Consider the following 14,244-nt stretch of genomic DNA (forward strand, 5'->3'; position numbering starts at 1 on the left):
GCATTTACCATGCTAAAGTCAGTATGATTGAGGCTAATGCTGCTATCAAAGCACGGTTTTTAGATTACACTATTTGGCATGATCGCCTGGGTCATCCCGGTGCGAACATGATGCGTAAATTAGTCCAGAATTCTAAAGGGCACAGCCTTAAACCAAATGGTATTTTCCCTCAGCACCTCAAGTGCACAGCTTGCTCAAAAGGGAAACTGATTACCCGACCTTCACCAGTCAAAGTGTCTAAAGAGACCTTGAACTTTCTGGAAAGAATCCAAGGAGACATATGTGGACCAATTCACCCACCTTGTGGGACATTCAGATATTTCATGGTCCTCATTGACGCATCGACCCGCTGGTCGCATGTCTGTCTGCTCTCTTCTAGGAACCAGGCTTTTGCTAGGTTATTGGCCCAAATCATCAGATTACGAGCACATTTTCCAGACTTCCCATTAAAGACTATACGTCTTGATAATGCTGGTGAATTCACTTCCCAAGCGTTTAATGAATATTGTATGTCCATGGGGGTAAATGTTGAACATCCCGTTCCACATGTCCATACACAAAATGGATTAGCTGAATCCTTCATTAAACGAATTCAATGGGTTGCTAGACCATTACTCATGAGGTCACAACTCCCGGTCTCAGCTTGGGGACACGCAGTCTTACATGCCGCTGAACTAATACACATACGACCATCTAGTGAGCACAAATATTCACCATCCTAATTGCTAACGGGTCATGAGCCAGACGTCTCCCATATTAAAACATTTGGGTGTTCAGTCTATGTACCCATTGCACCACCACAGAGGACTAAAATGGGACCTCAAAGGAGGATGGGAATATATGTTGGTTTTGATTCTCCCACCATCATAAAATATCTCGAGCCAACTACAGGAGATCTGTTTAAAGCCAGATATGCAGATTGCCGATTTGATGAATCGGTATATCCTAGATTAGGTGGTGAGACAGACAAGCTGGTAAAAGAACTTTCATGGAATCAAACATCCACACAATGGCAAGATCCTCGGACTCTAGAATGTGATTCAGAGGTCCAAAGAATTATACATTTACAAAAGCTAGCTAATCAATTGCCAGATTCCTTTGCTGACCCGAACAAAGTTACCAAATCGTACATACCAGCTTGTAATGCACCAGTACGAATAGATGTCCCCTCAGGAAAAAGTCAAGTTGCTACAGAGTCTGACGCGCGTAAGAAACATGGCAGACCACCAGGTTCCAAAGATAAGAATCCCCGGAAATCAAAGAAAGGTGCAATGATTGAAACCGGGATTCAAGAGAACACGGATACAGCCTCAGCTGATACTTACCCTATCGAACCATCCCAAGAGGTTTGGGACGCCAAAACTCAAGGTTCTGAAGGGATTGATAATAATGAGATCTCAATCAATTATATCATATTTGGTTCTCTATGGAACAGAAAAGATGTCGACATCAATGAAACTTTTGCATACAAGGTAGCACTTGAGATTGCGCACACGCAAGAGGATCTAGAACCCATGTCTATAATTGAGTGCACTCGTAGATCAGATTGGATGAAATGGAAAGAAGCCATAAACGTGGAGTTGAATAGTTTAAAGAAACGGAATGTGTTTGGTCCGATCTTAAGGACACCATTCGATGTTAAACCAGTGGGAAACAAATGGGTCTTTGTGCGTAAAAGAAACGAACTCGGCGAAGTCGTTAGATACAAGGCACGCCTTGTAGCACAAGGATTCTCACAGAGACCCGGAATCGATTATGAGGAGACTTATTCTCCAGTGGTGGATGCAACTACATTTCGATTCCTCATAAGTCTGGCCATAAGAGAAAACTTAGATTTGCGGTTAATGGATGTTGTAACCGCATATCTTTATGGACCACTGGACAGTGAAATCTATATGAGATTACCAGATGGTATTGAGCTCAAAGATAAGCATGCATCTCGTGATAAACACTGCATTAGGCTGAACAAATCCTTATATGGACTGAAACAAAGCGGACGTATGTGGTATAACCGGTTAAGCGAATATCTCATCAGAGAAGGCTACGAAAATGATCCGATCAGTCCATGCATCTTCATCAGAAAATATCAAAACAAAGGATTTGTAATCATAGCAGTATACGTGGATGACTTGAACATCCTCGGAACATCTGGTGAAATCGCCCAAACAGTTGAATGCTTAAAAGCAGAGTTTGAAATGAAAGACCTAGGCAAAACTAAATTCTGTTTGGGATTACAACTTGAGTACGTCAATGACGGAATCCTTGTGCATCAATTGGCATACACTGAAAAGGTACTCAAGAGATTCAATATGGACCAGGCCCACCCATTGACCAGCCCAATGGTTGTGAGGAGCCTTGGATTGGATAGTGATCCATACGGTCCAAAGAAAGACGATGAAGAAATCCTCGGTCCTGAAATGCCATACCTCAGTGCCATAGGAGCATTAATGTACTTGGCTAGTTACACTAGACCAGACATCTGCTTTGCCGTGAGCCTCTTAGCTCGCTTTAGTTCGTGTCCAACTCAAAGGCACTGGAACGGTATTAAGCACATCCTTAGATACCTTCAAGGTACTAAGGACTTGGGATTATTTTATTTTAACCATAACAAGGATGGTCTAGTTGGTTTTGCTGATGCAGGATATTTGTCAGATCCGCACTGTGCCCGGTCTCAAACCGGTTATGTTTTCACGCATGGAGGAACAGCCATATCTTGGAGATCCATGAAGCAGACTATTGCCGCTACCTCATCCAACCATGCGGAAATCTTGGCCATTCACGAAGCTAGTAGAGAGTGTGTTTGGTTGCGGTCCATGACTCAGCATATCCGATCAGATTGTGGTATGGACGAAGATAAGGAGCCTATGGTGATGTATGAAGACAATGCAGCTTGTATCGCTCAACTCAAGGACGGCTACATCAAAGGTGACCGGACGAAGCATATTCTGCCCAAAATCTTCTTCACTCATGAGCTACAGAAGGATGGTCAGGTCAAGGTTCAGCAAGTCCGATCAAGCGAAAATTCAGCCGATCTATTCACTAAATCATTACCGACTTCTACACTCCGGAAGCTCATTCATCAGATAGGAATGCGTAGACTTAGAGATCTACAGTGATGCCTAAACCAGGGGGAGTAATGCGTGTTGTACTCTTTTTCTTTCACCATGGTTTTTCCAACTGAGTTTTCCTGGTAAGGTTTTAATGAGGCAACGTTCCCCATTGCATTATAGAGATCCCGGTTTTGTGACAGGCAAGGTTACCTTGTCCAAGGGGGAGTGTTATAAACAAATGGACTTCTAGTAACCGGCCCATTAACCATCAGGTTAATGTCTCATGGCCCATTAGGGTTTCTGATACATTAGTTATGTAATGTATATATACACTGCTTATGGAAACCATAAGATGAGAGTTTTTTCCCTTAATAAGTAGTAATTTTTATCTGTTAATATTTGTTATTTTTTTGTATTGTTGGAGGTGAAAACCCCACCCCGGTTTTCTCCGGTACAAACCGAGATCGGCGTAACGTAAGCCCGGTTCACGAAGGAATGTACCGGGAAAACTGGGCCAAGTAAAGTCTTGGGCCGAACGCAGCCCATTAGGCCGAGGTCGGCGAGAAGCTTCTCGAAGGAACCGAGAAGTTCCCCGAGTTCGGTCGAGAATAAGAAAGTTTCCCAATGAAAAAAGGAAACTACTATGAGAAAAGGAAAATGACCTAGAGAAAAGGAAAGTCCTCTCGGTCCCATATCGCCGAAGATGTACTTGGTGACCGACTCAGAATATATATATAAAGGAAGATGAATCGACACCAGAAGGACACAAGATATTCCAGAGAAGACTTAGAGACTGAGAACTCATCACTTTAGATTCTTAGTTTCATAAAGTCTTAGTTCGTTATTCTCTGCGTAATAACCGAACTCAGTTGTATTTTTTCGATTCAATCTAATAAAACCCGAGTTAACCGATCTAAAATACTGTTTTGTCCTTTGTCGATATTCACTTATCAACATGTATTATATATACATAGATATATTTAAGCATTTTTGCATATAGTTAAATTATATTCTTTTAATCTACTTTGCGAACGTCAGATAATGGCTTTTCTAAGGCTGATATTAAACGAGTACTTTCAAATTTTTTTTTTTTTTATTATATTGAAATTTTTCGGACCGAAATCAAACCAACTTTTGAGACATTTCTGATTGTCAACCATCTAATAACATTCAAACTCTAATCTAGTTTCCTATCAAGAATCTTCAAATCTCTGAACAACCATTGCTTATTAAAAACAATTATGTTGATACTTACAAAAATAGTTTCTTTTTTCCAAGATACTAAAAAAAGTTATAACTAACACATTGCTTCCAAACCTCAAAGTTCTTTGACCATACATTATCTTTGAGAGATGGACATGTTATTCTCCTAGTTTAGAGATTCAAAATTTTACAGAGTCCAAATCTACAAGCAATTAAAACTTCAAATAACCCCTCAAATTAAACGACGATAATTATCAACCAATGAGTTTAAACAAATATAATACTATGTTGAAACTGACCTCCAGACTCCATTCTACACATTCTAAGTCCTCAAAACAATCTTTATTTTTCTACAATATACCGATCCCAAGACTGTCAGTCTTCGGCCTTTGTTTACATTGGATAAGTAAATACTAAAGCCTATCTGAAATTTTTTTAAAAAAATTCACTATCTAATTAATTTGGATTAAGCAAATTTATATCGACAAAATTAATATTTTTTAAGAAAAAGACATGTTTTTCATATTCATGATATATATTTTTTTTTTTTACCGAATTTGAATTTGAACTAATATCATATGCATGTATGTTTGGGGTTTTGTTAAAGTTATCTCGTAATTAGTAAACTAATAGTTTGAAATTAAGAGTGAGTAAAAAAGTATTAATATACTGGAGAGGAGATGAGATATGAAAGTAAAAGTAAACAACCTTTTGAAAGACAAGTCACTAGTGTTTTCTCTTACAGTTTGTTGCTGAGACTTATCCATATGATATGTTGATAACGACTTCTTCTAATCCTCTCATCACACGTAAAACCTTTATCGCATGTAATATACATTCAAAATTATTTAAAATTGGAAAAAAAAACATATGAATTTAGATGAACTAGCTGAATTACTATATATGCCATAATACAAAGTAGTAGTACCTTAACAATAATTAGGTGAGTCTTAGTTCCAATTGACCCAACATCGACTAATTTAAAATGCAACGTATTTGGTTCAAAAAAAAGTTACGTATTTTAGTCTTTTTTATTAGAAAAAGAATACATTTTTAAAAAAATTCTGATTAGTATTTTAAAGTATATGTCTTGATCTACTTACGAAATTAGAAACAAAGATTTTTTAATTTTTTGTTGGGATTAAAATTAGAGAGAAAGTTATGGTCTTATTAATTCTAACTGGGAGTTATTGATTTTAGTCTTTCTTTATTATGCTTTCACATGTGTTCGATGAAATGATATTTGTCAAGTTAACAAAGTCATGTCTTCACAACATGAAACAATATTAAAGATAGTGATGTATATGTTTTCATCTTTTCCCATTGCAACAATATATTAAATATGACTTTAAAAATTAGGATGTGTTAATATCCAAAGTTGCAATTATGTAATATCAAGGAATCATAAAGCCCAAACCCAAAAATAAATAAATTTAATCAAGCCATCCCTTGACACCTACTCCTCCTTTATAAATGATAAGTCCTCTGCTTCTCCCAACACATCTTTTCCTCATTGCAGAAAAAAAGTGAGACAAACAAAAAACATTAATCTTCAATCTAAGAGAGAGAGAAGAAGAAGATTTAGAGAGAGAACAAGAAACATGAATAACCAGAATGTAAACGATCATAATCTCCTCATCATTTCTCAGATGTATCCTAGTGTCTATACTTCATCAGTACCACAACAAGGTTTGCCCATTCTAAAGTTTCAATCTTTTTCATTTCTTTTTAAGAACTAGAAGGAAAAATAATACCCAAAATTGGTTATACAAATATCTTCAAGTGGGTCTTCTTTATTTTTGTTGATAATAAGTTTGCCTTATTTTAGTCTTTTTCACAAACGTGCATGGTACTAATTAAGAAAGCTTAAAGAGTTAGACTTAAGTCATTTTGGTAGGTTAAAAGTGTTAGTTTTGATTGGTTTCAATTTTGCCAGCAGGAGAATCGAAACCAGTACGGCCTAGGAGGAGGAGGAAGAGCAAAAGTGTTGCAGCGACAGAAGGAGGTGGAGATGGAAGCAATGGGTGGTTTAGGAAGAGGAAATTAAGTGATGAGCAAGTGAGATTCCTGGAGATGAGTTTCGGAGATGAGCATAAGCTTGAATCGGAGAGGAAAGATCGTCTTGCTTCGGAATTAGGGCTTGATCCTCGTCAAGTCGCCGTATGGTTCCAGAACCGCCGTGCACGGTGGAAGAACAAGAGTCTTGAAGACGAATACACTAAACTCAAGAACGCACACGAAAACGTCGTCGTTGAGAAGTGTCGTCTGGATTCTGAGGTGCGTGATAGTCTCTCTCTTTCTAAAAAGAATAAATTATCTGATTATAATCTATTAATATCTATGACATATATGTTTTAAGTTTGAACAATGTTTTTTTTTTTTTTTGTGTACCATCAACGTTTTAACAATTTTTTCGCTGATTAAAGATAACGATTACTCGGTTTTCTCTTTCATTAAAAGATTTGTATACTTGTAAACATGAAATATTAAATGTTTAACTTGAAGAAATTGGTTATTCTCTCTCTCTCTCTCTCTCTCTCTCTCTCTCTCTCTCTCTCTCTCTTTCTATATATATATATATGAAAAAGTTATACTTTATTAATTTTATATACTTTCAAAAGACAAAGGAAATACCAAGTGAAATCAACATACATTATAGGCAACTGAGGAAAAAACAACAATAATCGAAATATTGAATTTAAACTTTTTATGTCACCTCAATAGCATGATTAAAAAGAAATTATAGTGTGATTTGTATTTGTTATTAAAAAGACACAAACACATAAAAAAAACCGCAAAAAACAAAATGTCAATGTGTGTATATGTAACTTATCTTTCCGTACAATCTTCATTTGTTTTCTAGTGTTTACACTTGCCTCGTAGTCATTGGGCCTATAATCACCAGACCCACAGAATAAAACTCATCAAATCAAAGTCATAAAACAGGATTAGCTATTAATAGTAAATAAATTGATTTATTAATCACATCAAATATAAGTTTTAGATTCTTATTTTAACTTTTTTTCTAATTTCAGGTTCTTCATTTGAAAGAACAACTCCATGATGCTGAAAGAGAGATTCAACGGTTGGCACAAAGAGTCGAAGGAGTTTCAAGCAACAGTCCAATCTCATCATGTGTCTCTATCGAAGCCAATCAAACGACACCGTTTTTTGGAGATTACGAAATAGGAGACGACGGTGACGGTTATGAAAATTTGTTGTACTCGCCGGACTACATTGATGGATTAGAATGGATGAGCCAATTTATGTGAAGACAAACTAGCTAGCTTAATTAATAATAACGTTATGAGTATATTGATCGTAAAATGTTAGGGCTATTTGCGATTACTAGATTATTCATATGATCGATATCTATGATGACGCAGAATGTAGATAGAACTATGGGTCTAATTCGCTTGTGTAATATTGTGGATATCTTTCTCCAAACATTTGATTGCTTAACCAGTTAGGTCTAAAGCAGCTTTACTTTGTTTGATGTAAAGGTCAAGTTTGGACCCCAAAAGTATTAATTAATCGTAAGTTGTTAATTACATGTAAATTGTGATTTGTCTTTCTAGGGTATGCTGTTATCCATAAAACTATTTAGCATTAATATTGTCCCGGGCAAATATAAAATATTTGAAGATAAAACCTTAGTAAAATTTATCCTCGAACTTTATACTGTATGTGAACATGTGATCAAACCACACACACACATATATATATATATATATAGGCTAAACAATAACAGAACAAATCATTAATTAAGACATACAAACTAAACTCTAATTTATTATCCAGAGAAAAATTACCAATTAAAAAAGTCTAACCAACAAAGTAAAAAAAAAAAATTGAAAAAAAAATCTTCATTAGAAGCAACAGACCACAACCATTCAAAAACCCGTATAACCACATATTTGACGATGAATGACGAATATTTTCTTCTTTTTTTCTAAGAGCTTTCCGTAAAACTATTATAGATTAGTGATAGATTTAGCTAAGGAGTAAAGATTGCGTTTTTCATTAGTTTTAGTCACATAATTTCAATGAACGAGAGGATATTTTTTTGCCGTGTGCAGTAAACAACTATCAATTGGCAAATTTATATTTACATATCATACGTTTTACTGTGATAGTGTGATACGTATAAGAAACAGTGCGTGTACAATCACTGATTAGAAATATAGACCAGTATTGGTTGTCAAAAACAACAACCAAAAAGTATACGGACCATTGGAATCTATAGCCTGATAGAAACTAAAGCATGTCTTCTGGTCAGATTGGTAGGTACGTGTTTCTATATGGACTCTGGACATATATTTTTATTTTTGTAAAATAAAGTACGTAAATTGATTCAATCTATATAAATTTTGGGTTTTCTTTAAGAACTTTTTATCATCATCTAACACATTTAGTGGAATGGTATAGTCATAGAAAACAAACGGCTAAGGGTATCGCACATGATATACAAACACAAACAAAACGACGATAAAACTTTAAATCTAGGAGGATAAGATTTTGCCAAAATCTTAAAAGAAAGTCGGATAAAATTTAACTCAATTAGGTAACAAAATAAATGTGGGTTCACCTCATGTGACAACAAAATTGGATAGCTTATAACTGTAGGACGGTCCAATATTGAATCTAACAAAAATCTAGCAATACATATCTTACCATTAACAGTTTATTATTTGAATCACAAAGATTCAGATAATATAGGATGCCTGTCCACGTCTAGAAAGATAAATTTTCTATTATAAAACTCTTAACCTTAAGAAACAATAGGTTTGTGGGGAACAATTTGCAGGCTAATGGTCCCATCTCTCTTATCTCTTGACCAAATCAGTTTTGAAGCTATTCGTTGTCTCTCAAGTATAAGAGTTAAATGGTCACATAAAGTTCAGATTCTGTCAAACCACTAAGATACTGACAAATACATTTGTATATATGGAGAGGTGTGTTATGTGCGTATAGTTTATGTGTCCATAAATTGCAGTTTATTCCGAACAAAAAGTGGTATCGAGAAGTGATAAAAAGAATGCGATTGGTGTAAATTTAGTAAGTAGAGATTAAATTAAAGTTTAAAGAGGCAACAAGCGCATGTGTACTTTTCAAAGTTGAAGTCAGATACATTATATGCATTGGCGTATAGAGTTGATATGTGTCAAGATATGATGGATTGATGTGTTAAAAAGTTGGTCATCTTTTTGTTATTTATATGATGTAAATTTGATTTTTTTTATCCTATACATTTTATATAGTGCACTTTTGAAGCCGTAGAAATGAAAATGAAAACATTACAAATATTTAAGTTTATTTCATTTAGTTTAAATATTTAGTTGTGTTCTTAGCTACGGGGTTCCACTTAAATTTGTAAATAATATAGTTTTTTTTTAGCAAATTAAACTCATGGTGATGTTTTATACAACATATTTATTAGTTGGCAATAACGCTTATATTCTTCTTCGAACAAAAAAAAAAACTCATATGCTCAAAAAGATAAAACTCTCAAGAAGAAAAAGATTCAAATTCCAAATGAAGACAAGAAAACTCTCAAGAAGACAAAAGCTCTCAAGAAGACAAAGATTCATGTTCCAAAAGAAGACAATAAGATAAGATTATCAATTTAATGAAAATGGAGAAAGGACTCGTAAGATTATTGTCTTAAGTGAAGATAAGATAATCAGTTATGCTAAGACTACTCACTACATGCAACACACACACACTCACACAACACTCCTTCAAAAGTAATCCGAAAAAATGTCGTTCTTGCAAGGCCCACCTTTAATTCTTGTTCTTCCAAGTCTACGTTTGTTGTCCTGCATTGCTTCCATTTGCAGCAAAATAAATATTTATATATTGCCAGTGTCACCAGTTCGAATGTAACCTTGAATTGGAACAATATAGAGAAAATTAGCATTGTCCCTGTGTAACTTTCCAAATTGAATTCTTCATGTCCTTCATCTGAATTTGGATTTCTAGAGAGTTTTTTTCCGTTTTCTGGAACCATAACTGAATATTTGGATGAAGATCTACGCGAGGGAGAAAAAATCCAGATTCTTAAGCCCTAGATTTTTACCAAGAAACACGTTTTACAATGTGTCAAGAGGTTTATAATAACAATTTTCAGGCCCAAAATCGTTATACACGACCATAAGATACAAGTTTACATTTCACACAATTTTTAAAATCAAAGAAACTTTCCACACATTTGTCTCTTCCTATAGCCGAGCTAAGATCCTCTCAGTAATCAATCCTTCGTAGAGGAGAAGGTCCATTGTTTTATATAGGAATCCGAGAAGCCTCGCTAGTTATATAATGGGCTTATTATTTAGTTCACCAAAAAGGCCCAATTTTTGCTGTTCTCAAATTTTTTTTTATAGCACATCGTTTATAAGATCAGTGAAACAAACGTTTATATATCGCAAGAGTCAACAATATGATTGTCCCTTCGGGACATCCGATAAAATTGGAACGATACAGAGAAAATTAGTATGGCCCCTGCGCAAGGATGACTCGCACAAATCGAGAAATGGTAAAAAAAAAGCACTTCAAAAACTCAATTTCTAATGATAATATATTGAAAACATAGTGTAGTAGTATATCATGTTTTATCAAAGTATTTACTATTAATAATTTTCATTTTTTCTTAAAATTTTGAAATTCAAACTTGTAAACGATTTGAAAATGTAAAGTGACTTTAAACAAAAAATGCACATCGTTTTGAAACACAGTGAACTGTAATTTTCAAGACGCGTTTTATCAAAAATATCGTTTTACATTTGTGAACATTCAACAAATTTTGTAATTCAAAAAAAAAGAAAAGAGAGAGAAATGGTTTTTACAGAACTAAGGAAGAAATTTCTGAATTCTCTTGTTTTGAAACATTTGCAAAAGTGGAACAGTTGAATTACAAATGAGAATTGAACTAAAAATACACATCATTAACAGAGAGGGAAAGGGTGTGAAATCTCAACGTGTTCTTGATTTAATGCGTCCTTCTTTCCCGAGATTAACCGAAAAGGAAGTGGATGATAAAAAGAAGAGGGAGATTAAGAAGTGGCGTGTCATTAATCTGGCTCTGGCGGCTAATCCGGCTCTGGCGGCTGATGCACCTCTAGCAGCTCCGGTGTCTCCAGCAGCTCCGGTGTCTCCAGCGGCTCAGCATGAGGAAGCGCTCCAAAAGGAAGGGGCTTAGGAAGCTGTTCAGTAAATCTATAAAATTGATTTTTTTTTTTCGGTTTAAGTCTGTTTTTCTTTTTTTTTGTGTTAAAAATTTGGCTCTTTTTTTTTTCAACGTGGTGTAAAAAGTTTGGTTTTCTACAAACTTAAAAAAAAAACAAAAGTAATCCGGTAAAAAAAATATATATATAAAGATAGCTTTTCTCTCTTCTGGTGCTGCCACCTCAGCAGCCACCTCAGCAGCCATCTGTGCAATTATTTTTTTTAAAAACTTTTAGTTTGTCCGGTTTCTTCAGTAACGGCAAATGATGAGACACTTTAAATAAATCAAATATCACACTACCAGAAACTAAAATTAAACAAACCATATGAACGACAACAATCACGGAATCACCATCAAAAGAGAATTGCATAAACAGATTTTTCGACGGAAGTAATATTTTCCAGAAAAAAAACTCAGCTCAGCTTAACCATAAACGCTGGACTTTCTACCAATCCCAAAAAGAATCCATGAAATCCACGCCAAATTGGAGTCACCAACGGCACACCCAAAAAACCAATTCCAAAGCTGAGAAACTGATCAGCTCCCCAATATGATGACGAATAGAGGTATATCTAAGAAATCATGGGAAAGGGTTAGACCGGCACCGATTCTGGAAAAAAGCACTGCAAGAGTGGACAATACCGAAATAAACATCACTGAATCACCCAAGGAAGAAAGAGAAGGAGGATAAAAAAATGACTCAATTAGAGACCAAAGGAATGGGTATGAACAAAAGGTTGGTCCGACCAAAATTTCAATCACCCTCTTTCAATTGAAGCACCCTCTATCAACTATAGAAGAGTTTTGCCAACATTTGAGAGAGCTATCGATTAATACCTACAATTATGAAGGGCTAAAAACGGACACAGCTTTGTATAATCAAAATGAGATTTCATAAACATCGAACGAATAAATAAATATAGCTGGAAATGAGCTAATATAAAATAATACAAAAAATTACAGACTAAAAAAAAACTTTCATACTAACCATCCAAACCCGATTTCAATATAGACATTTTGTACTTCTTTTGACTCAAGGCCTTATACAAAATATACTAACGGAGAAAGTGCTTTCACAATTACAAATTAAAAAAACGAAAAAACAAATACTTCATAAACAAAAATAAATTAACAAGAATAAATATAGCACTTCCATAACATTAACCAAAAAATTATTTAAAAAAAACACCCCGAATAACACCTTTTATAAGAGACATAAGTCTCCCATATATAAAACTATAAAAAAAGGAAAAAACATGTGTATAATATAATAAAGAAGAATCGTAATATAAAAACAATGGTAAACGTCCGCGCGTAACGCGGATGATACACTAGTCTTATATAATGATAAGTACGTTTAAGTGGTTACACATATATTTATAGAATTAATTACATAGAAGTTAAAAAACTCTGTACTTAGTTGTCAACCGTCAAATATTTTGGAGATGACGATTCATACACTAAACGGAGAGACCCAGCCGTTTTTTTTTGCTCTCTTCGATAAGATAATGTATTAATTTAATTCAAATCTGAGGGACAAAAATAATAAAATTCAGTATGCATAAGAAGGAGCGGCGAGAAAGAAGGAAAGACCAATGGGATCTAAAGGAGAAATTTCTAATATTTTGACCATGTTCTACACTGTTCGAATTTATTCATTGCACTCTCACTGTATTTTATCTCATCTTTACGGACTGCTTATGTTTTCCTCAAATCTGCTTAATTCTCATACGTTATCATTAGGTCGTCGTGATGCTTTTACCAGGTTTTGAAATTTTTAATGGAAAGAAATAGCATAAGTGCTCTACATGGCCAGATAACCGTTGGAACTCTTATCCTTCAGGTATCTAGCCACTCTCCAAAATAGCACATCTATATAATTTTCACAGCGTTTGTTTCTGCGCACTATTTTGTATGCCACTGCGTTTCATCAAGCAACAGTTGCTTTCATTAGATTTTTAATTTATGGTTTCATGAATCTCTAGGACTGTGCTGTGGGTTTGCTTTTTGCTCTCCTTCCCGTTCTTGGTGGCACATCTGGTGTCCTACAAGGAGTGTTGTCCATGGCTAAATCGTATGTATTCAATTTTCCAGGAAGTTCTGTGAAAATATCGACAATATCCTGCTTCATTTTTTACACTTGTTATACTGTGGTCTAATCAATCCAAGTATTTGACTTTTTTTTCTTTTTTTTTTTTGACGGTGTGATCATTTCTTTCCAGGTTGGCTATTTTGATTGCGTTTTTGGCTGCTTTGTTTGTATTGTCCCTCTTGTTTAATCTCAACTTTTTAATTTCTAAGCTAAAAATTATTCAGAATTGTACAAGTTTGAGTGAAGCTTTCGCATATGTCTATGTAGTGGGCTCCACCCGTCTCCATAACTTGCCAAACGAATGAATTCGTACAAAAAGGAGAATAATTATTGATTCACATACAGAGCCTTACTATCTCAACACTATTTTTCAATAAGGGGTTTTGTTTTGGATTTTTTAGTTATATAATATGATATACAGTGGTCTATCTTCTCTTTCAGTTTGAGTTTCTATCTAATTTGTCAATAAAAACTGATTTTAAATGGGACCAAATTTTATTTTAGATAACTTGTTCTAAAAGATATGTACAAGTAGCCACAACTTGTTCTATCGATAGTAAGAGACACTAAGGTCAAGACTCTAAGTAAGATAAACAATTCGTAAGAATTTTTTTTTATATTTCTAACCATTTGACGCCACAAATCACATATGGATCACAACATCACTCCTTAGA

General features: G+C 34.7%; 1 protein-coding gene, 1 long non-coding RNA gene and 1 other non-coding gene across 4 annotated transcripts; all 3 read left to right on the forward strand.

The window, feature by feature from the left end:
• Positions 1–5,753: 5,753 nt before the first annotated feature.
• On the forward strand, positions 5,754–7,763 carry LOC18026229 (homeobox-leucine zipper protein ATHB-21). 2 transcript variants are annotated; one of them, XM_024160819.1, is made up of 3 exons: positions 5,754–5,942; positions 6,190–6,530; positions 7,289–7,763. In XM_024160819.1, the coding sequence occupies exons 1-3, from the start codon at positions 5,855–5,857 to the stop codon at positions 7,523–7,525; spliced, it is 666 nt and encodes a 221-aa protein (XP_024016587.1). In that variant the 5' UTR covers positions 5,754–5,854; the 3' UTR covers positions 7,526–7,763. The 2 variants fall into 2 exon arrangements, with proteins under 2 accessions (XP_024016587.1, XP_024016586.1); XM_024160818.1 differs by having other exon boundaries at positions 5,761–5,942; positions 6,193–6,530.
• Positions 7,764–10,698: 2,935 nt separating this feature from the next.
• Positions 10,699–10,800, forward strand: LOC112090090. Its single transcript, XR_002901448.1, has one exon. It is a non-coding gene; the product is annotated as a U6 spliceosomal RNA (small nuclear RNA).
• Positions 10,801–13,242: 2,442 nt separating this feature from the next.
• LOC112089967 lies at positions 13,243–13,728 on the forward strand. The gene is made up of 3 exons (XR_002901331.1): positions 13,243–13,321; positions 13,464–13,552; positions 13,701–13,728. It is a non-coding gene; the product is annotated as an uncharacterized LOC112089967 (long non-coding RNA).
• Positions 13,729–14,244: the final 516 nt, after the last annotated feature.

This window comes from Eutrema salsugineum, unplaced genomic scaffold (genome assembly GCF_000478725.1).
Source record: "Eutrema salsugineum unplaced genomic scaffold, Eutsalg1_0 scaffold_11, whole genome shotgun sequence".
NCBI lineage: Eukaryota > Viridiplantae > Streptophyta > Magnoliopsida > Brassicales > Brassicaceae > Eutrema > Eutrema salsugineum.